The 21,701-nt window shown below is 43.0% G+C and overlaps 1 protein-coding gene across 4 annotated transcripts; it reads left to right on the forward strand.

Annotated features, from left to right (window-relative positions):
* Positions 1 to 573: 573 nt before the first annotated feature.
* On the forward strand, positions 574 to 18,615 carry mypn (myopalladin). Of its 4 annotated transcripts, XM_028988994.1 has the most exons (22): positions 574 to 772; positions 2,050 to 3,060; positions 6,107 to 6,282; positions 6,405 to 6,453; positions 6,542 to 7,022; positions 7,100 to 7,171; positions 7,287 to 7,428; positions 7,517 to 7,540; positions 8,300 to 8,416; positions 8,528 to 9,302; positions 11,331 to 12,446; positions 12,522 to 12,666; positions 13,365 to 13,445; positions 14,652 to 14,873; positions 14,961 to 15,110; positions 15,198 to 15,277; positions 16,414 to 16,540; positions 16,855 to 17,062; positions 17,357 to 17,522; positions 17,588 to 17,721; positions 17,837 to 17,866; positions 18,241 to 18,382. In XM_028988994.1, the coding sequence occupies exons 2-21, from the start codon at positions 2,054 to 2,056 to the stop codon at positions 17,848 to 17,850; spliced, it is 5,286 nt and encodes a 1,761-aa protein (XP_028844827.1). In that variant the 5' UTR covers positions 574 to 772; positions 2,050 to 2,053; the 3' UTR covers positions 17,851 to 17,866; positions 18,241 to 18,382. The 4 variants fall into 4 exon arrangements, with proteins under 4 accessions (XP_028844827.1, XP_028844825.1, XP_028844824.1 ...); XM_028988992.1 differs by lacking the exon at positions 17,837 to 17,866 and having other exon boundaries at positions 574 to 832; positions 18,241 to 18,615; XM_028988991.1 differs by lacking the exon at positions 17,837 to 17,866 and having other exon boundaries at positions 18,241 to 18,615.
* Positions 18,616 to 21,701: the final 3,086 nt, after the last annotated feature.

Consider the following 21,701-nt stretch of genomic DNA (forward strand, 5'->3'; position numbering starts at 1 on the left):
AAAAACCCTGCAAATATACATAAAAAGAACAAAGTAAAATACATGGACAGTAGAGGCTACCAAATAGGAATCAATGAATAAATAAAAACCAGCGAGAGCTCAAAAGAACAGCGGAGGTTGTCGGGGCAAGTTTAAGGTCAAGTGGTCGCTGGTTCCACAGGCGGGGCACAGCAGTCGCGACGGCTCCGTCACCCTTCTGGAGGAGGCCGTTGCTGCTCGACCTTAAGGATCTATGAGTGGGCTGAAAACGAACGAGACCTGTTATGTAGGGTGGGGCCTGTCCATCTAGTGCCTTAAAAACCATCAATAAAATGTTTAATCCTACAAAAAAAAAACGGGGCAGTTTGTATTTGACTGTTCCAAGTCGTACATTTATTACCAACACAGCCGCACGTAGGAGGCCGTCGGACAACGCCAGCGATCTGCTGTGTGTCAGAGGTGGGCGAGGGCCTTTCTAATTCTGACACACTCCCCTAGGTGTTTCACTCAGGAGTCCCTTTACCAAGTCCTCCCTGTCCAATGAGGTGGGACGCTTCCCCCGCGTCGTGGTCTCGGGCCACCCCAAAATAACCTGGGCCCGGCGTGCTGACAAATGCTGCTACTTTTACTGGTGACAGGTCGGCCCATCCGCTCGCCTCGATATCTCCCCCAGCAAAGCCCAAGGACGAGAGGAAGGGTGGGCAGCCGCCCCGGCGTCCTGCGTCGTCCCCGCTCTTTTCGATTAGAATAATACACACAGGTGCACGTCAAGGACAACCAAACCCTTGCGAAGGTAAAGCTCCTCCTCCCTGCAATTACCTGCCAACCTCATGGTGTCTGTTCTCCCGGCCTGGTGAGTTTTTGGCTGTGTCTCATTCCGCAGAGTCCACCGTCCCTTCACGTCGGGAGAACGTTAACTAGACCTCCGAGTCGGTGGCTCGGGGCGCAGCTCGGCAGGCGCGAGCCATTTCTGTTTCTGCTGATTCGCAGGAGGGAGTAAAACGTCCTCCTCCACGTCTCCGGACATTTTATTTAGCTCGTCCTCTGTGACCCCGTCTCTCCGTGGCGCCACAAGGATGAGCGCAACTCAACTTTTCCAGAATTTTTCTTGTAAAAGGAACCCATTCTATAATAAGCTATGACTGTGTGTGTTGGGGGGGGGGGTGGTGGCTCGGATCCTGCTTGTGCAGAATTAATGTAGGCAACAGCTGCTGCCGCAGGACCATTGGAAGGGCATCGCTGCCGCTCTTAATTGCACTGATTTGAGTGTCAGTAGCATCTGCGAGCCCTATCCCGTTTCAGGATTCAGTAACGGCCCGGGGCCAGGATCTGTACGTGTACGTGTGAAAAGGGATTAGGTTTAAATGTCTTGAAAGTGACAAGCATTGTTCAGAAAAAAAAACTATTTGCATTTCTTGCATTTATTTCGATTGTATTGACTACGGAAGCTTGTCTCTAGATGGCCTGTGATTTATGATGCCAAGCTTCATTCTAAATAGGTTTAGGTAATTTGGAACTTTTTCATATTGTGTGTAATTTAGTTTGCGAAGTGCTCGAAATGTGAACAATACAAATATTTAAATATATATATGAGACAAAATACAGTCCAGACAATAATGCATGAATTTACATATATATAAATATAAACAGCAAAAAACATATATATATTTTAAAAAATTATATATGAGCACAGCACAAAACCTGACAATTTGTTAGCCACTGTGTGTGTGTGTGTGTGTGTGTGTGTGTATATATATATATATATATATGTATATATATGTATGTGTGTGTGTGTGTGTGTGTGTGTGTGTGTGTGTGTATATATATATATATATATATATATAAAATTCATGCATTATTGTCTGGACTGTATTTTGTCTCATTGCTAAAAAGTAGTTTAAATCATGCTATTGATCATTTATATTGAACAGACCTGTAATAAATACAAACAGTCAATCATACCATATTACACAGTTTATATAGTCACACTAACCATTTTCAACTTCAACTATGTCCATCTGACAGTACAGATGTTTACAGTACATAATCTTTCTTTTTTAAAATTTCCAGAAACATGCAAGACAACAGTCTGGACCAGCCCACATCCCTGTCTCAGCTTCTGCGAGAGAGTTACCTCGCGGAGGCCATGGCTCACCACAGACGTGGCGAGATGAACAGGTCCGACTCCTCATCTTCTCGGCGCCTTGTATACGGGACTCTGAAGGGCAAAGCTGAGGATTCTGGGATGCAAGAGGACTCCCAGTTCCCTGATCTCTCCGCTTTCCTCAGCCGGGAGGAACTGGATAAAAGTGTCAACCTTGCCCGACAAGCTATTGGTCACGAGCATCATGAAGGTGATAGACCTGAGTCAATACCACAGCAGGTATCATCTTCAGTGGTGGCAGCTCCAGCGACTATAAATGTTGCTCCTGAAAAAACTGAGACCAATGCACCAATGCATCCGTTTGCATCTGACAGACAACCACTTCAGACTTCATTCTCCCTCCAAGATAACATTATCAGGAACAACAGAACCCCTCGAGAACAACCTCAGGACCTTAAACGGCCCATGAGGAACACACCGTATGGTCTTGAAACCCAATCCAAGAAAGAGTTTCTCAACAAGGCTGCTGACTTCATCGAGGAGCTTTCATCACTCTTCAAAGCCAACAGCTCCAAACGGATACGACCAAGGGCTTGCAAGGCACACAGGAGCAGGTATCAGACTAAAGGCCAGTCTGATGGCGTGGTCTTCCCTGTCAGTGCTCCCGATGATCGGGAAAGGCCCGTTCTTCCTCTCAGCGTCCCGGTGATCGGTGAAACCCCGCAAGTCCTGCTCAAGGAGTTCCACCCCGAGGAGAGTCCGGAGACCGAGGAGCAAACATTAAACCCGATGGAATCCATAGACGACGTCAACAAGATGGAGGCTGAAAGCAGTGGACAGCCGGAAGCCCAGAGCATGGATGAGCCTGTGTGTGACCCGCCTCACTTCATTCAGAAGCTTAAAAGTCGGGAGGTACCAGAGGGAAGCAAAGTCCAATTGGATTGCATCGTAAGAGGTTTCCCTCCTCCAGAAGTTCGGTAAGTGGTACATTCATCATCGTAGCACCTTAAATCGTGCCATAAATGCAACAAAACACCTTAAGTATCCTCCAATATTATTGCTACACTCATGGCCTGAGCATCTTTTTTTACGAATAAGTTAATATAATGCTTTGACACCAGGTACACAGTAAGTAGAAACATGGTGGACCTTAATGTTTAATGTCCCATTCTGTATTACTTGTGTAATGGTGTTTAATCACCTTTATGCCTACATCTAATAAAGTTGTATTAAAAAACATCGTAGGGGTTGGGTTAAAGTAAAAGACGGACGTCGTATTCTTAACAAGCTGGAAAGGACCCAGAGTGCACCGTTAGCTATTCACACTATGCCCCAGTTATGCAACGATACCTGCAGCAGAATGGTGAGTCTTTGTGGTGGGGAGTGTGACAGGTGATCTGCTCGGACAGCTGTCCCTTTAGGCATGTGTCATTTATTTAGCTGGCAGCAGGAGTGTTATGTCAGGAACATTAGATCATCCCGACCTAACTTTGCACGTCGACTTGTGAGCGCATGTGCTGTCCATCCAAAATATTGGCCCATAAACATAATGCAAACAAAAAAGCTGCTCCATCCGACCACACCCCGGTAAATAGGTTTAAAGGCAGGCGCCATACAGTGCGCTGGGACAGCAGGACTGGACAGCAGCGGTTTAAATGACAAAGACAGAAGTGAGACAGGGAGGACAGGAGGAGGTGGGCGGATTGTCCTTGTGAACAGTGCACGCCAGCAGACCGGCGGAAACATGGTGATACTGTAGTCTGATCGGAACTGTGCGGAGACGGTCTTGGGACGGCTTGGTAAGTCTTTGTGTGTGTGTGTGTGTGTGTGTGTGTGTGTGTATCATTGTTTTTGTTTTTGTTTTTTCGGCAGTGACCGAGACTCTGTGACAATGTTCAGTGCACATTTAGTGACCAAGTTGCAAATCAGCAGTATTATTCTGAGATCGTATTTTGCCGTGCCATCAACCGCAAAGGGAAGAAATAGAGGACTAGAGACCAGCTGTCAAACTAAATGACTTTGCTGTTGCTCAAAGAAGACATTAAAAGTGATGTGTCTAATAATGGACACATTTTACAAAATGCAAATGCAAATTTTACGTAACTATCACAGTGCATAGAACAACAGTTAAAGAACCCTGATGTGTGTGATTTATTTTGTTTGATAGTGTCAGCTTTTCTGACTTCTGAGGTTTTTTCCACAAGTGTGTATTTGTACAGGCCTATACCAATAATTCTTAATTGAATAATTCCTTTTTATTCGTTAAAAAGTTTCCAAAGTGAATAAATGCTGTAAAAAACTTTATTTCGCCTGATCAAATGTAACAAATTGCTCCAGGCCTTTAGCGTCCAAATTGAACAAAATTGTAAAAATGTTACAATCCCATTCTATGTGTGCATATATTGGGGCGCAGGTATAAGCTCTGCCAGCCTCACAAAGAGTTATCTGTGTGTGTGTGTGTGGGTGTGTTTGTGTGTGTGAGAGAGAGAGTATGTGTGTGTGGAGGAAAAATAGCCCTGAACAGGTGCAGCTTGGAGGAACCAGCAAGGGGACCAGGCTACTCCCTCGCAACTCATACTTTTAATTTAGATCCTTGCTGATTAGCATTGACATTCCTCCCTGCATAGAAGCAAGGCACCACATTTCGGTCACGTTTGTACCCTCTTCCTGCCGTGCTATAGTCTCAGGGTCAGTCAAGTCCTTTTTTTCCAGTGCTGGTGGACCTGTCACCTATTTTACATGGTGGTGAGATTTTGGTCACTCATTCAGGGGCCATTGTGGCAGCTTTATGTGCATTTCTTAACGTAACATGTTTTGAATGTATATGGGTCACACTTATTAGTGCAATCATTAAAGAATCATTTTTTTTGTGGTTTGCTTGCTAATGCTGATGTATTTCTGGTGCATCGTTTGTCGTTGTGTATGTGCTTGAAGATTCAAGTTATAACATTTTATTGTTTTATATATTTTGCAATACAACTCCATTTTTATTCTGCATATTAGACTAACATTAGCCAGTCCCAGAGCAGTGAGGATACAGTCCCAGAGCAGTGAGGATACATGACCAGAATTGAAATAAGAAAGATCGACTATGTTAAACCATACCAAATATAAACCTGTTACATTATCAAATATAGAATACAATATAAAGCTGTTCAAAACAACACAGGACTACACACTAGATAAAATTACACTAACCTCAAAAGAAGCAGAAGTGGCGTAATAGTGCAGTTTATGTTACATGCACTTATAGTCCAATAAAAATACATATTTATGAATGTGTTGTTTTGTACCCGTATTGTAGATGACATCAGTATCTCAGACATTTGCTTTGGCACGGTGGTGACCGTGTTGGCCACCATCTGACATTTGCCTGTGGTTGATTTTTGTGGTGCGTATTTGCCCAGCTCTGGTATCAAGGTTTTGCAATCCTGCTAGATGATATGATGCTGATGCATCTGGATTTGGTTAATGTGGGCACTGCTTATTCCCAAAGATCGCATCTCTCACTCGGCAGTTTGTTTATTGCTGGTAGTGTCTTCCTTTGTTGCCCATGCTTCATCAGCCTAAAATAAGCCATCATGGTGGAATCCAGACTCCCCTGGAAACACACAGCGGCCAAATATACATTAACATTATCAAATGTCATGAGAATTGAATTGACACATAATCCCATGAGGGTCTGAGTCATTTTTCAGTATGAATAATGAAAATGAAAATCAGGGTTTCAGTAGCCTAGTGGGTAACATTATAAACCACAAGTCCCAGGTTCAAACCCAACTTGCTACCATCGTGTCCCTGAGCAAGATACTTAACCCTGAGTGTCTCCAGGGGGGGACTGTCCCTGTAACTACTGACTGTAGGTCGCTCTGGATAAGGATTACTGATAAATGCAGTAAATGAAAATGTATTTTATCTAATAATTGTTTGACTTGCCGCCCAGCAACATGAATATTCAATGGAGGGCTCGTATGAATTGACGCATTATTGATATTATTATTGATAGCTTCATATTTTCCACAGGTGGTTTTGTGAGGGCAAAGAACTGGAGAACAGTCCAGATATCCAGATAATCAACAACGGGGAGCTGCACTCACTCATCATTGCTGAAGCGTTTGAAGAAGACACAGGTCGATACTCCTGCTTCGCCTCCAACTTTTATGGGACAGATTCAACATCAGCAGAAATTTATATCGAGGGTATCTAATTTTATGCCATTCGAACATTTTGACAAGAATGGTGTCGTTTTCCTTTAAAGCCACTATAGCCACATTTCATGTCATTGTAAGAGTAAAAAAATGTTTGTGTTTATATCATGTAGGGGCTTCCTCCTCAGATTCGGATTTGGAACACTTTGAACATATAGCACAGTAAGTGTTATCAAGATGGCACCTGTCCAGAAAAAAGTGTGTTGATATGTTGGCCTGTAAAACCAATATTTTCTGATTGTTTTGTAAGGTTGAAGAAGAAAACTCCAGCCATAGTGTCCAGCAGTGCGGTTTCTTGTGCTGAAGATCCTCCTCCAGGATTGGAGGTGACCGGTCCCCAAGTGGAACTGCCAGCAGAGGTCCCCACTCTGTCACCAGCTGATGTGAAATCCCCGCCTCCAAGCACCCAAGTGCTCTCCCCGTCGCTGCCTGTCCAAGCTGCGTCTTTGCTTACATCTGCTGAGGTTGACGCGTCATCATTATCTTCGTCATCGTCGTCATCATCTCAATCAGCTGAAGCCTGCAGCGCGGTCCCTGCACAGGAAGTTCCTTCAGAAGCAGCTGGTGTTCCTCCAACGTCTGCTCAGACACCTGGACCACCCAACACCCAATACATCCCTCCTTCTCCGGTGTTGTCGGCGCCACCACCTTCCACCCAAAACGAGCCCAGCCAGGTCATTTCATCTTTGCTTCCTCCTTTAGTGGACTCTTCTGTGTCATCTGTTCCTGAGGTAGCGTCTCATTCTGCATCCAGCACAACCTGGGTTCAAATAACTTATATACATACATATGTTCTTTTTGTTTTTAGAACCAGAACGCTGGCAGCTATCCTCAAGGTTTAGATGGAAGGCCAATAATGGCTGCACCAGTTTTTACGAAGGTAATGAATATTCCGACTTTCATATTTCCTCTGTATCAGATCGGGCATTCTACATAGCCAGTTCAGATAGTAGCTTTCGGTTCCGAACTCACTGCCGTCCATCATGTGACGTCAGAGCCTGCAGGACCTTTATGCTCAGGAGGGCCAGCTGGTGGTGCTGGAATGCCGTGTGAAGGGAGTGCCCTCCCCCCGGGTGGAGTGGTACCGGGAAGGGACCGTCATAGAGGACTCGCCTGACTTCAGGATCTTACAGAAGAGTAAGTGCACATCCCATACCATTCCGTTTCATGCACTTAACATCATATGCACAGATAATCAGGACTGTGTTTCATTTTTCTGTTTTAGAACCCAGATCTATGGCTGAATCAGGTACGTACTGGAGATACTGCGCATACAATCCTTAATGGCGAAAAATGTGTCAATCCTAATGGCGAAAAATGAAATAAGAATTTTATTAGTCTTGCAAACAATTCTGGAAGCAGCGTGGGAATAGTGCATGTGCACATTATATGTGTTGAATTGTGCAAGGAAAGGATGGTTCTGATGTAACAGGGCCTGGTAAGGGCATGTCTAGATTAACTTGAGTGTGACCGATGACTCTCGGCACTCAGGACAAACTCTCAGACTCGAATACACCGAGAAACGCAGGGAGAATGACTGTTATCGGTGAAATTTCTGATACCGCCATATTTGTACTGCGGTGCCTCACGTCATAATAAGAAATGATCCGGTGCACTCGTGACATTTGAGGCTTCCTCCACTTTGATCCTGCTTCTGGTAATTTATTCTCTCGGACTGGGAGTTTGTGTTACAGTGGCTCCCTGTGAATGGGGGCCAGTGTTGCTTTGCTGAATCACGTCCTTATAAGGCTGCCGAACGAGACGGTGTCAAGCCCTGGAGGCTGCAAACCCTTTCAAGGTGCCTGATGTTCATGGAAGGCCTCAACTTCACCACAAACTATTAAAGTAGCTTAGAGCTTAAAAGGAAAACTGCAGCCTTGCGAGTGCATATTCATGTATGGAACCTTAATGGTCCAGATGGTTAACACGGCATAAAATATATAAGTTGATTGACAGCTCGGCTCCAAAATTGTGATTTAATTCTGCCAAACCTTTTTTATCACTCTAGAAGAGATATGCACTTTGGTTATTGCTGAAGTCTTCCCTGAAGATTCAGGAACATTCACTTGCACAGCCAGCAATAAATATGGCACAGTCTCCAGCATTGCTGGCCTCAAAGTTAAAGGTAAAGTATTATTTTATAATATAATTTTAAACAAGTATGATATCATCTTGATTTGTGAGTGGATTGTGTCCTTGGTAATAACTGCAAGTAGCTTTTCTCTTTTTTTTTCAGGAAACCAAAGTGTGAAGATAGAGAGTGGCTTCACCTCCACAAACTATATGGGTACTGAGAAGAGGATTTCAGAGCTCAAGGCATTCACAAACCCCCTATTGGATGGTCCTCAAATGAACTGCAGTAAGCCTTGCTCAAGTACACTGTCCATAGATCCTATGAAGAGCGGATTGGCTCATGTAGACGCCTTCAGTACCAGCATGCCAAACCTAGACCCATTAAGTCTTGGTGCAGCCCATCCAGACATGTTTAGGTCCAGCCTACCCAGCCTAGACCCTCGCAGCTTCAGCAAGTCCCAAGTTGACCCACCAACCATCAGCACGGCCAGCTACAGTCTTCCTACTTCTGGTTTACGTACTCATGAAATCAACCCAAGTAATTTCAGTGACCTCAGAGCTCCTCAGGGCTCTGAGGAAACTGTAACCTCCTGTCTCAAGACCCAGTTGGAGCGTACATCAGTCAGTCAGAGAAAAGCTAAACCCGACCCTTTCCCTGCACCAGCAACGGCAGGGGAGGCCACTGGTGACCAACCTGAGCCAAGGTGTGCTGTTCCTCTCCCGGATCCTCCGCCCTCTTGTCTGAAGCCCAGGATAGATGGGGTCCTGGTGAACCACAGCGAGACTCGCTCCACTTCACGCGTGGGCTTACGTGTGCACTTTAAACTCCCCGAGGAAGAAGAGGATGATGCGGATGCATCCAGTACCCATTCCCAAGACGACATGTATCCAATGTCGGCCAACAAGGAACCACCTCCAGTTTTGGCTAAGCCTAAGCTGTAAGTTCCCTTCATTTACTGTATTGTACAACAGAGTAGCAAAATGGGGCAGTGGTGGCCTAGTGGTTAAGGAAGCGGCCCCGTAATCAGAAGGTTGCCGGTTCAAATTCCGATCCGCCAAGGTGCCACTGAGGTGCCACTGAGCAAAGCACCGTCCCCACACACTGCTCCCTGGGCGCCTGTCATGGCTGCCCACTGCTCACTCAGGGTGATGGGTTAAATGCAGAGGACAAATTTCACTGTGTGCACCGTGTGCTGTGCTGCTGTGTATCACATGTGACAATCACTTCACTTCACTTTAAAAGAGACAATAACTGTTTTGTCACTGTTCAGATTGATTTTGTGCCTTAACTGCCATCCCACTATGCCTTTTAAGGCCACCTAGTCCTTAACGTGCATCTGTTAACCCTACCGAGCTGCTCTATGAACACTAACAGAGCGATGATGGATGAAGAAGAAAGAAATAGAAAAACATTTCACAACATTGCCAGTGTTTGTAATGTGAGAGTATTATGTGCTATTGTGATTTATTGTGATATTCTATTTCTTATAGAGAATTTAGAATGTTATATTTAGCCATATTTAATTATGTTTATGTTTATGTTTGGCATACACTTGCGCCAGAGCACTGACAAGTAACTTTACTTTAGAATTTAGAAGAGCTCTTCAAAAGTTTCTTTAAGAGCTAAATAAGTTGTTCACTAAATAAGTTGCTCTGATGGAGGTTGAAAGTTTATTCCACCATCTGTGAACCAAAAGTGATTGTGACCCACGTTTAACCATCACCCTTGGTGAGCAGTGGGCAGCCATGACAGGCGCCCGGGGAGCAGTGTGTGGGGACGGTGCTTTGCTCAGTGGCACCTTGGCGGATCGGGATTCGAACCGGCAACCTTCTGATTACAGGGCCGCTTTCTTACCTGCTAGACCACCACTGCTCCTCAAGGCCAACCACTGTTTTTGTTCCCGCAGCACCTTATGTCTGTTGACAATCCAATAACGTGGAATGATATGTTTCTGTCCCAGTGTCAAGACAAATTAATTATTGTCCACCCTAGGATTCCTCTGTTTTAATCAAAGTGGCTGATTTTGAAACATTAACTTTCCTTCCAACATGTACAAATGAACAAGCTCAAGGCATGGCCGTATTTTAAGGAGCTGAGTTTTAAGATGCCAGAGCTCAAGTCGATGTCTGTGCTATATTGGGAAAAAGTAAACATTCATCGTAGGAGGGTCGTGCCTGAGTTCCCAGAACTTTCTACCAAGGCACAACACAGCGAGCTGATTAGCAGCCGTATGTTCTGACTGCCATGTGGAGCTTTATTCAAAGGAGATACCAAAGGGAATATTTCACAAAGTAAGTGTAAACTTGGCAATCTTCTTGGTAATCTCCAAAACCAATATTTTACTTATGTTATTTTTTTTATGTTGTACACATGTATACATGAACAAATCATGATTCGTGGTATTTCAAAAGTGCCTTTTTGTGCATCTGCATGTCTAATAATATATATGTGAAAAGGATTTTCTAAACATTTCTATATGTATTTAACAATTCATTTTTATATTTAGAGGTTTTTAATCAGAAAAGGCCTATCTTATACAATCTATAAATACAATTTTAGAATAAATAAGTGCAATAATAAAAAAATGCATTAATAACTAAGTGGAATTATAAGGGATCATTTGTTTCATATATCTTGATGATGGCTCTGCAGCTCTTGTTGATTGCTGCTGTGTATGTGTATAAAAGCATTAAGGCACGTGCACTGGTCTGCAGGGGATATATATTTCTGAATAGGAAATACTGGTTGAGTGCTTCATTTATTGCCTTCTTCAGTACTTTTCACCCTTTCTATTGCATTCTGTTAAAACTGCAATACTGTATGTGCTATTTTATGGTTGAAGATGTTTGCACTCATACTATCTGCCATTTGCATTAGGTGGGTTTTAGATCAAATGGTTCTCTATGTGAGGGTCGGAGATTCGTGTGTGACTGCTGACAGCTGAAATGCTTTTGGTCTTCTGCAGAGATGCCGTCCAGCTTCAGCTGCTCCACAACCAGGTGCTTTTGGAGCAGCAGCAGGAGAGCAGCCCCCAGGAGAATCCAACCTGGTCTGACAAGGCTTTCCATGAACCGCTCAAAGCATCCAGCCAGACCCTCTATCATCATAAACCTCGCCCAGCACCTTTCGTGTACCCTGGCCCAACACCCCAGTTTAACACCATCCCCACACCTTTACTGAACACCACTCCTTCACCCATGGTGACTCCCAAAGGCAGCACATTGACTCCAGTGAACGCAATCACGACATCTCAGATGCCCCAGATATACATGGCAGCCCCCACTCACCTTAGCACTGTCACCGTGCCCAATTTAAACATGGCTTCCAGTCTCCACTTGAGTCCTGTCGCCATGCCACAGACCGTCACTCCAGTACCACAAACGCCTCTTCCACATAGCAGCATTGCATCTTCAATAGGTTCTCCTACTATGCCCAAATTCGGCAACACAACACAATTCAATGTTCCTCTAACACCGACAGCACCAATGGCCCACGGCACATCACTTCTGAACTTGTCACCCCTGAGCCCACTGCCTTCACCACTGCTGCCAAAGGCCCCCGCACCCCAGCTGAACATCTCACAACATCCACCTCTGAGCTCACCCCTCAGTCCCACCACACCACACAGCTTCAGCTACACCAGGCCCAAAGAGTTCATAGCGGCGCAGACTCTTTCTCCTGTCCGGAGTCCTTCCCCAACACAGTCTCCAGTCCCAATGCTGCAAGAGCTGGCTGCTGAGCTGAACTTGAAGCGCTCCCAGGACATCAGCTCTCCTCTCAGCCCCACTTCATCAGGCAGCAGTTTCCCTTCTGCTCCCAGAGTGTTTCCCACCAGGGTCCTGGAACCCCCCACCAGCCCTCCCGCCTACATATCTTCCCCGACCTTGGTGCCGCCTGCGTTCAGGAACTCTGCCTTTATACTGCGGCCTCAATCACCACCACAGGCCTCGTCCCCAACCTCCAGCAGCTCCACCCCAAGCCCCATCCAGAATCCAGTGGCCTTTCTCAGCTCTGTGCTGCCTTCGTTGCCAACCTCGCCTCCCACAAACGCCATGGGACTGCCCAAGAGTGCTCCGGCTTTGTAAGTACAGTTTCCTTGAGTTGAGATGACTGTATTAAGGCATGACTGGGACTGACGCCATGTATAAATTCCTAGGTCACACGGCACACTGCGGAAGACAGGCCGGGGCCAGCGACCGGTGGCTTCTGATGACATTCACGAGAGCAGGGAAGCTCTCCTACATGACATTGAGAAAAAGCTGTGTTTCAAAGACGACCTGATGCATCACCACAGGCCACAGGTACCGAGCACCGTGCACTTGTCTGGCATTTTGGGGGCTGGGGTACTTGCTCATCTAGTAAACTACAATAAAAGGTTAAGATATGTCGATTAAAGGGTTCTACATCGCTGCAGAGAATATTTTGTCTGCTCTGTATGTCCGGTACTTTAGTAAAAAAACTAATCCTTGCTGCTTTCAGTGTTTTCGAGGACTGGAAAATGTCTGAACCCATCATTATCATTTTCCATTTACACACGTCCACATGTCATTAATATGTGTTTGCGTTTTGAACTATCACTCATACAACTTTGTATGAGGCTGGATGTTGTACAGAAAAAAAAAGTCTGCATTCACATAACACTACCTAGGAAAATGTTCATATTTTTCATATCGTGAATATGTTAAAAGATATTTAATGCTTTCAGGTGAGCAGGGTAGTTTTGTATAGAGGCATATCAATTTTTAGATCGCCCCCTTCTGGGCTCCAAAAGTCATAAATCCACTCTACATTAAACACAAGGTTACCTGAATGAATAAGACAGGGACATGTTTTGTCCACAACTTAAAATTATGTGGCAAGATGTTTTTGGCCTTTACTCATGGCCACCTTATTTGAGATTTTTGTATTTTAGATTCTGTGTGACTCCAGCCAAAATGCAAAGAAGGCGTCTTGTTGTTTCATGTTTGTGTTCACCACCCTCATCCTTGTCCTCTCATAGAAGCTGGTTTATGAGGGCAAAGCAGCAAGCAGACCGCTTGGACCAAACATTCCAACCGCAACTGTCATTAACTATGATGAGGTACAAATGGAGTTGATTTGCACACCAGCACACCGGTATAAATACAGGCTGTCAGTAATTAACTAAATAATTTGTTCGTTCGTAAATGGTAAATATGTGCATCAGCTTCTGTTTGCACGAATAATAGCAACTGGTGTCTGCGGATGAGGACTAGATTGCTGCAGGCCTGTACCTTCATGCATCCTGTGCATCCACATGCAGAAGTTAAAGAGCATGTTCAGCATTTTACACATGAGAGGACATTAACATCCACCTGCACTTAAGCCCTAAAAGCCTCATCTGTAACTTCAGACGTGACTAGTGCTCGTTTGGCAGCAGTACCACAATAAAGAAGGCTGGATTTAGCAATCACAGATTTGGGACAACTTGATATCTTGGGAAGTATATGATATGGATGTATGAAGGTCTACGTGCTAAATGTATTGCTAAAACTACATTTATAACAGATTAATGAATTTAAAGTAATTTTTTTTAAAAGACGGCGGTGGAAGTGAATTATTTTTTTGTGCTCTCTCTGAATCTCGCTCATCCATTTGCAACCATGTTTTATGTGCACTACATGTTGTTCACTAACAGTGTGACACCCTCAGAAAATGCCTCAGGGCGGCTAAAGTGACAGCTAAAGTGATCTGAAGGTTATTTGACAGTGAGGGGAAGCGGAAATATCTTCACAGCATCAGTTTCATTTCCATGATGTACCTACACAAGCCTGCTTATCCAACCTAGATCCCCATACAGTGGAATCCCATATGGAGGAAAGTGAAAGTCATATAAACAGAGATCTCCCATATACTTTCACATTTGTTTATTATACAAATGAATGGCTAATACAGTTATTAAACTCAAATAGGCATGCAATTTTTTTCTAGGTTTGTTGTTTTCAATGCATCCTGTTCCCTGTTCTTGTGTATTGAATTTTTTGTATGTGAAAAGCACCAACATGTTAATTGCTTGTATTCTTAATCCATAATCCACATCTGTAATAGTTCTGCTTTTTATTTTTCAGCTCTGTAGGTCTATGATAAGTTATCCATATTTTTTAAATGTGGTAAATCCTGAGAAAATATCAAAAATGTCTTAATAGCATAAACCAGAATAACCAGAGGGCGCTATTCTTACCATGCTCGCTTAAAATCTTTGAATAATGGCATCACTGACACTGTTTTGTGACACACAAATGAAATGTGGGTGATGTGGATCTCCTAGGAGTACAAGGTGTCAAGTTTTGAACAGAGGCTGATGAGTGAGATTGAGTTTCGGTTGGAGAGGACACCAGTGGAGGAGTCCGATGACGAGGTGCAACATGAAGAGATCCCAACAGGAAAGTGCATCGCCCCGATCTTTGACAAAAAGCTCAAGAACTTCCGGGCCATGGAAGGAGTGCCTGTCACGTTTACCTGTAAAGTCGTTGGGATCCCCATACCCAAGGTCCCCTGTGCATAATGTGAATCTTTGCCGAATATGAATCTTTACGATCTTCATGTGTGTTGTACTAATATAAATATGAACTTCCAGGTCTACTGGTTTAAGGATGGAAAACAGGTTTTGAAAAGGAATGAGCGTTACAGGAAGATCCGAGAAGGAGATGGTACCTGTTCCCTCCACATAGAGACAATCACAAATGATGATGATGGTAATTACACTGTCATGGCTGCAAATCCACAGGTATGTGTACAAGTCATGGAGCTGACTTTAAGACTGCCTGGAATAAGTGAGCTGAGCTCACAAAACCCCATTCTGAATGTTCTCTAGGGAAGAATAAGCTGTTCTGGTCATTTGATTGTCCAGACGGGTCCGGTTAGAAACCGACTACCCATGATACACTCACAAAGGTGGGTTTTCCTTTTCTCAACATTACAGTTTATTTGATTTATATCCTTCTTCTTGGCATTCAAATCTGAGGCCTTTATCATATAGTCCATATCTGGTTTTCATACCTAGACTTTCATCAACAACTGCTGTTTAGCTGAGACTAGTTACACATACCATCACAAGCCCTATTAAGGTGCAAAGAACCTTACATTTTAAAACCAAAAAAACTACTGTTAGGAAAATAACCATAAGTAAGAATTGTAATTTTTTGTATTGGAGTTTTTCATTTAATCCAATGAGTCTTGTTGCTAGAACAGTTAGTGTCTTGAACTTAAGACGGGCAGTCGTGGAGGTGTAGCGTGGGAACCCAGCCAGTAGAGTGTTGTAGTATTCCCAGAAGATCCAAAAGAAGGTTCAGCACGACATGCCCACTAAACAATCCCCACACTGTCCACCACACCAACAAATCACTTTAAATGAATCTGACCATCAGAAGGGTAGTGTTGTAGTTCTCGAGACTGGTCTTATTTCTTTGTGGTCTCAACGCTACTTTACTTGGACTTTGACTTGTGAACATCTCTGATATCTGTTACATTCACATGTGGTGAGAAAGCACCATGAGAAGTAAGATAACTAACTGCAAGATCATTGACCAGCTCTGTGTTTCTTGTCATCAAAGTCTGAGGAAAACTCCTAAATCAGGCAGTTGTTCAGGGGCAGATATTTTGTTTTTATATCTACACCTAAAGGTATACCATTATATACGTTTTTTCTCTACACTCTTGGTCTTGGTCTTGACCAGCCTTGGTCTTTGTCTTGCCTTAGTCTGCCTCGGTCTTGGTCTTGCTTTAGGTGGTCTTGACTTCAACACTACAGAAGGATCAGTAGATGTGTCACTTTTTGTGGATCCTCACACATTCCACCATGCCAGGTGGCCAGCATATTGTGTCCACTTAACAGTTTACTGTGTAAAAGGTGACAAAGCAAATTCAAATGATGATATAAATGTTATAAGTGATCTAAAAGTTACAAAAATACATACAGATTGTCCATTAACTGTCATTAAAAAGGAATGTATAGTCACCATTAAAGTTGTGCAGTAATGGCTGGGTAACAGTGTGAGTCTGAGTTTTGTCTATTGGAACTGTTTGTGTAGGGTGCGTACGCGTGTACAGGAAGCAGAGGGTGAGCCCGTCCTGGAGCGCTTCTTCAGACCTCACTTCCTGCAAGCTCCTGGTGACATGGTGGCCCATGAAGGGAAGCTCTGTAGACTGGACTGCAAGGTACTGCACCAGCGTTAATAAAACATCCATCACATGAAAAAAACTGTATTTGATCAAACCCTATTTAATTAAGTATTTAATAATTGAAATGAATCAAATATTAAACGGACAAAATTTATTAATGAGTATAAACAAAACAAATTCTAATTTATAATTCACTGTTCGTTATGCATAATCATTCATAATTCATAATAAACTCCCTCTGTCGCCAAAAAGTAGTTGCTAGACTATCTTGTATTATAACGCAATGATTGTTCATTATAATATTCCCCTTTTAGTGGAACCTTATTTTGAGATATTTGTCTGCTGTTAAGGTGAGTGGATTGCCGAACCCTGAACTCATGTGGCTTGTGAAAGGGAAGCCTATCTATCCAGACAGCAATCACCGGATGCTTGTGAGGGAGAACGGCATCCACTCTCTCATCATCGACCCCCTGACTCAGAATGACGGCGGGACGTACACCTGCATCGCCTCCAACAAAGTGGGCCAGAGCTCCTTCTGTCTTGAGCTACTGGTAGTAGGTATGAGATCACGTCTAGAAATTTGTCATATTTTCCTGAAGACAATCACATCGTACAGTGGATAAGAGTAGCACACCAAGAAGTAAGAAGTGAAGGTGAAGTGGTTGTGAAACACTCATCACCCTTAGTGAGCAGTGGGCAGCCATGACTGGCACTCGGGGAGCAGTGTGTGGGGGAGTTGGGGATTTGAACCCTCAACCCTCTGGTTACGGGTCTGTCTCCTCACCTGCTAGGCCACCGCTGAGTATCCCCAGTCGGATTAAAATAAAGCTGAAACATGTTTCTTTGCTTCAGAGAGAGAGGTGAAGCAGGCACCACAGTTTGTGGAGAAGCTCCAGAACACCGGCATTGCCGAGGGCACCCCGGTGCGGCTGGAGTGCAGGGTAGTGGGTATGCCACCGCCGATCATCTTCTGGAAGAAGGACAATGAAACCATTCCCCACTCGATGGGCAGAGTGAGGTAGGCACAGTGCGTGGCTCCCAGTCCTTGTGGCAAGATTAGTAATGTCTGTCTTCTGCATGCAGTGTGCATCAGGATGCCACGGGGTATATTTGCCTCCTGATTCAACCGACCAGGAAGGAGGATGCTGGGTGGTACACCGTCTCAGCAAAGAATGACGTTGGCATAGTTTCCTGCACTGCCAGGCTGGACATTTATGGTAAGTACCTAGTAATTAAGGATTTAATGAAGCCACCCAGTATATAATTAACCAAGTAAATGCATGATAACTGACCCAGTATTATAGATTTCTTACTATACTCCTGCATCTGCAGCCCCATTCAACTGATCAGGCTACTCGAAAGGTAATCACAATGGACAAATGTTTTTTACAAAACCATATTTCTGCATTATTTTTTTTTCTTTCAATGGCAAGACGTTTTGCCATATTTTGCTGGTCTTCTTTTTTGTCTGTTTGTTTCTTACCACTAATTCCATCCAGCCGCAGAATCATGTAATTCTGGGTGTATGCACCTCAGCATGACTGCATCAGTGCATTGTAGCCATGTGAAACTAATACCCCAGATCCATGTGTCCTCTTGTCGCAATCATACAAATATTGTTTTAAATTCAGAAGACAACAGCCCTGCGCCTGTATTGGTTGCCTGTGACGGTTTGGTGACGTGTGATGGTAATTATGTTTGACTGCTATTTAACCGGCTTATTATTGATTATGCAGCCCAGTGGCACAAGCAGGTCCCCCAGCCCATGAAGAAGGCCACGCGGCCGGGGAGTCGCTATGCGGCGCTGACGGGCCAGGGCCTCGACATCAAGTCTGCCTTCCTCTCGAGCGACAACTGCCCCATCCTCTTCTCCAGTTCCCCAACTGAGGCCACCCTGGAGAGCGAAGAGCTGTGAGGAGAACGGGGAGGTCCAGGGGTTCTTCAACATTGACGTCCATCAGCCCTATCGAAGCAGAAATGCTACAAATACGGCCTCAGCCTGTCTGTTTCTTCTTGTATCGCACAGTATAGCTTTGGAATCTTAACAAAAAAAAAAAAAAATGACTCGCAGTTATTTAAATGGAGCATACCTGTCATTGGTCCCCCCAGAGCAAGAGCAATAATTCAACGTTGGGTAAAATATTTAAAAATATATACATTTAAAGTTTGTCAGATGCATCCATTGAACTGAGGAGAAAAGCAGGATACGTAAAAGCTCAGTCAAGCTCCATTCCAACTCATTTATTTTATTGTTAATTAGAAGAAAAAAAAAATCACACAATTAACACTGATAGCATTTGTTTCCCCACTGGCCACCACCATGCAAATTTTCCGTTCTCTTAAATCAGTATGTGACTCAGGCTTAAGAATATCGGGTCTTTTTATATGCTTATTATTTTCTCCGATTTTTATTGTGTTGCAATGCTGTTTATATCCAATGATAAATGCGAATGAAACTAGCTCTCGGATCAGTATAGCATTTTTGTAAAGCTAGTATACCTGCTATTCCATTTCATCTTAAGATCATATGCAAAAAAATGAGCCACTTTTTTTGTAAGCAAATTTTGCATCTTAAGCCACAATTGCACACCATATATATAAAGGTTCAAGTGATACCAATGCAGCACATTAGTTTGTAACGATACATATAGAGTGTTACCTTTCTCTTTAGCTGAGTCTGAGCTCATGTCATGGTTTTGGCTTTGAACAGAGTGAAATATGCGGTTTGTGACTGGTCACCACTATTCATTAGAATAGACATTTAAAACAAACATGTCACCGTGTAAAATTAAAATGTATTTTTTCTTCGAATAAAGTTATATTTATTCAAACAAATGTATTATATTTGTACATGCAAGCGATATGTTCACAGAGTTCTCAAAAATAAAGCAGATTTTCCTTGAAATCTCTGAAATTCCCTGAAATCTCTGAAAATACTACATGCACTTAATAAAAGAAGAACAAAGTAAAAACATACATGAATTAATTTGTAAATAATATAGCATTACCCAGACAGATCAGTAAAATTAGAGTAAAATTCTCGTCCATTAGCCAAACCTACGTCATTTTGCAGCATTTTGGGGAAGAAGTTCAAATAGGCATGAAATTTCTTTCACCTTGCTTGACCTAATTATAGTCAACAGTCTCATCTGACCAGATGCCACGTTTGCCAAGCTGTGGGCCAATGTCTAATTTTTTCTTGCTGCATGGCTCAAAATGACTCGTCCACCCACTCCGAAGTTTAAAAAATCAAGATCTTTTTTTTTTTAAATATGTAAGATTATATTTGAGATGTTTCTTCCAAGATTGCCACCATTCTGTTTGCAAGATCTCCAGCTGACACGTATGGTCTGAGAGGGCATTAATATTTAATCATTACATTTGTGATCATTTCAGCAAACAGTTTCCTGGTGTTCATAAGCTTATACGATTTTCAAGCCAAGATATTCTGAGCATTACTGAGAAGGGAAACATGACCACGCTATAAAATATCCTAACTCCTGGATTTAACTTCAAAATATTGTTATTGTCAGCTTCACGCTTCGCTTTTCCAAAGGCCGGTTGGATCAGTTCCGTTCTAAACCTGGCTCAGCATGTGACCCTCACAATAAATCCAACGGCTTTCTCTTCCCCTTCAGAAGGAGCTAAACGCTCCCTAATCTCAAATGAAAGTTTTTATGAAAGCGTTCAGATCACCATGACATATGGCCTTCTATTCTGGATCTGAGGGAAGCCACCAGCCCCAAACTAGCCGGTCATGTGATTGAGTGAAAAGCAAGGCAGGGTGACACGTCCGAGACGGGACGTTTAAACAGGACAGACAGCAGCTGGCCCTCCATTCCTAATCCCTAATCAATGAGCCAGAGTGGCGGAGTCGGCTCACATGCCTAATTGAACCGGCCTGGTGTAATAATCATCCTGGACTTGATTAGTCTACTATGTGCAATTCTGTGCAAAGATCTTACCAGACGCTAAAACAAACTTCACGTGTGAAACACACTCAACGTGTGCAAAATTACGACTTTTCATTACTTAATATTACTTAGTAGTACTTAAAGGCTACTGTTTTTTTTTAAGTGCAATAATTTGTCCATTTGTGTCAACCATTTTTATTCAGCAGGGAAAATTCACGTTTCGCAATATAAAACAAATGAAAACAAAATACACAGACTGAGCGCCTGCAGAATTCAGATGCTTTACCATTATATTTATTATGTTAAATAATATCTAGATTGACAGCTAATATTTCTATTGTTAGTTGTGAATATAGTTTTGAATATTCGATTGCAATTATAAAATGAGTTCTGAGGGCATGGTTGCTTGGACCATTTGTGTGGCTCTTTATTGTGTTTTTCTGTGTGCATTGTCTCAGTCTGAATTCTAAAGTCTGACAGATGGAACAGTTAGCCAAATTATTCTGTCTGTTCAATTTCCTCAGACCAGTGGACAGATCAATTATTCATTGCAAGCATATCCAAAAAAAACAAAACAAAAAAAAAAACACTAATGCATCCTATGGACTGCGTTTTATGAATGTCAGAAATAACAGAAATTAAAGTGATTTTCAAGTTATTTTTTGTGTATGTTTTCTAAATGCAAGAAGTAAGTATTATTATTATTGTATAGAAAGAAAACTTGGTTATGCACCAATTCTCTTACATAAATTTTTATTTGCACCAACACAAAAACAATACATTTCATTATTCTTTTTCAAGATGTTACATGAGTACAAGCATCAAATTAATTACAGAAAGTTTTACGTTTCACATCTGTCGTACGCGAACTGCAGCTCAATTACAGGCTCATCATCAAAGCAGAAAACCGTAATTAGCAGCCATTGTCTTGAGTAGTGAGGAAATATGAGGAATCCTCACAATGAGTGTCTTGGACAGTAATTAAGCTTCTGGGACAATGAATTCAATGAAATTCGCCCCGGGGCTCCAAGAAGGAAAGTTGGGCCGAGTTAATTTATGAATCTAGTGCCCGCCCCCTCAGCAGCAGTAGGTGCCCTGGCCAGATGGTAACTCTGATGCAGACCAGCCAAAGTTAATTGGAACGTCAATGTAAATTTTATTTATTTAATTAATTAACATTTTATTTTATTTTTTGGTTTTCCATGTTAGGACGTGGGTTGGAGATTTAAAACAGGTTGCAGATGATATGAAGGATGAGCGTTGTGTTGTGTTGGTGCACATGT

Source organism: Denticeps clupeoides, chromosome 8 (genome assembly GCF_900700375.1).
Source record: "Denticeps clupeoides chromosome 8, fDenClu1.1, whole genome shotgun sequence".
Taxonomy (NCBI): domain Eukaryota; kingdom Metazoa; phylum Chordata; class Actinopteri; order Clupeiformes; family Denticipitidae; genus Denticeps; species Denticeps clupeoides.

Coding starts and splice junctions, on each gene's coding strand:
- mypn (XM_028988992.1), top strand. CDS start 2,054: ATGCAAGACAACAGTCTGGACCAGCCCACATCCCTGTCTCAGCTTCTG. Junction 14,874..14,960: donor TTGGGATCCCCATACCCAAG/GTCCCCTGTGCA, acceptor ATGAACTTCCAG/GTCTACTGGTTTAAGGATGG. Junction 15,111..15,197: donor TCATGGCTGCAAATCCACAG/GTATGTGTACAA, acceptor AATGTTCTCTAG/GGAAGAATAAGCTGTTCTGG.